The following is a 1,710-nucleotide window of genomic DNA, read 5'->3' on the forward strand; positions in this document are numbered from 1 at the left end:
GAAGGAAGTAGTGTGCGGCATGTTACTCAACCACGGCACCGAGGCGGTGCTTCCTCTTAGAATCCCCTGCTGCTCCTGACCGTCTCACAGGCGTGAAGAAGGAAGAGTCGCCACATTCTTGCGCCGGGCGGCGCGGCAGCGCCTCGCTGCTTAACACTATGGCGGCCACACCACCGCCTGCTGCGAAGATGCTCCTCAGTGAGTTTGTTGGCGGCAACGCGGCGGGGCGGACACCGCAGGCTAACCAAGCGCCGCGGCGCGCCGCCGCAGGCGGCGGCGGACAGCAGTTGCGCGAAATTAAACGCCATTTTCCGTTCCGCGGTTTTGCCACTAACTCACTCCCTGAGCTGCATCTTCGGAGCTGGCGGTCGTGTGGCCGTCATAGCGCTTAGCGGCGAGGCGCGGCCGCGCCGGCCGGGGCAAGGGGGGGCGACTCTCGCATCTCCACGCCCGGGACACGGGCAGGAGCCCCAGGGCATTCAAAGTGCAAGCACCGGCCCGGTGCCGTGGGTGAGCAACCTGCACCCCACTCCCTCCCTCCCAGACACAACCCGCACACAACCCCCACAGCGTGGACGTCTACATGTTCAGAAACACCATTGAGCAAGCAGCGAGGCGAGGGTGAAGGGGTAAGGGGCTGTGTGGGGCAGATGAATCTTCATCTGACTACTCCATCTAGCCTGGTGGGTCTCGCAGGAGGGGGGCAGAAGGTAAGATATTGGTGAGGCCAGCTAGTCGGACACCCTCCCACCGTCGGAATACTCCTCAGAGCGGTCGGTGTCCTCGTCGTCGTCCTCGCCCGACGCGGAGGTCGGGCGAGAGGTCTGCATCACCTCGTCGGCCGTGAACCTGAACACGGCGTCGGCCGGCGCCGAGGCGCCGGCGGCCGTCATCAGGTGCATGACTATGCGGTCGCGGTATGCCGCATCGATCTCTCCGTGCTCGGCCAGCTCGCTCGCGAGCCAGTCCGAGGCGACGGTCGTCGCCACGGTCCCCTGGGGAACCGTGGCGTACACCTTGCTGGGGCCGCGTCGATACCCGTCGTCCCTCTCCGGAGGCAGCGAGTATTCGACCCCAGTTTTGGACCCGGCCTGGCTGCGCGTCTGCGCAGCTGCAGACCGCAGCCCGGCCATCACGTACTAGATGTTCTCGCGCAGTTGCGCGCGCGGGCGGTCCGTGCGCTCGGCCTCGCTCGCGGCGCGCTCGCCGGCCTCCTAGCTTCGCCCGGCGCGCCTTCTGCCGGGTCTTCTTGGCCTTGCGTGCCGCGGCTCGAGCCGCGAGCTGCTTCTTGGTGAGCTCCTTCTTCTGTGGCGCGGTGCGCTCGACGTACGAGCGCTCCGCCGCCTGCACCGACTCGCGGTCGCCCGCGGCCTTCTCGTGTGCTTCAAGTCGACCCCGATGGTCGCGTAGCCAGGCCTTATCACCCTGACCTGCGACGCACCTGCGACCCTTGCGATCATCACCACGTCCTCCAGTTGCGCGCGATTGGAGCTATTCCAGAGCGTCCGCTGCGCATCCCCGGCAGCACGACGGTGGCCGGCGCCTGCGCACCAGCCCCGTCCGCCACCGGTTCCGCGGCCGCGGTCCATGTCATAGCTACGCGCGCCATGGATCGGCGGCTCCAATGAGCAATGGGAGTAGGGAGCTACCTGCTCCGGCGACACTAGGGACTCGGGCCTGATCCCGGTTCCCGCACAAAACATCTCCACA

At 66.8% G+C, this 1,710-nt stretch overlaps 1 protein-coding gene across 1 annotated transcript; it reads right to left on the reverse strand.

Moving 5' to 3' along the window:
• Window positions 1-731: 731 nt before the first annotated feature.
• On the reverse strand, window positions 732-1,133 carry EMIHUDRAFT_123049 (hypothetical protein; the record flags this gene model as incomplete). The annotated part of the gene is made up of 1 exon (XM_005784049.1): window positions 732-1,133. The coding sequence occupies one exon, from the start codon at window positions 1,131-1,133 to the stop codon at window positions 732-734; it is 402 nt and encodes a 133-aa protein (XP_005784106.1).
• Between the last annotated feature and the right edge of the window lie 577 nt (window positions 1,134-1,710).

Source organism: Emiliania huxleyi (genome assembly GCF_000372725.1).
Source record: "Emiliania huxleyi CCMP1516 chromosome Unknown EMIHUscaffold_1737, whole genome shotgun sequence".
Lineage (NCBI taxonomy): Eukaryota > Haptophyta > Isochrysidales > Noelaerhabdaceae > Emiliania > Emiliania huxleyi.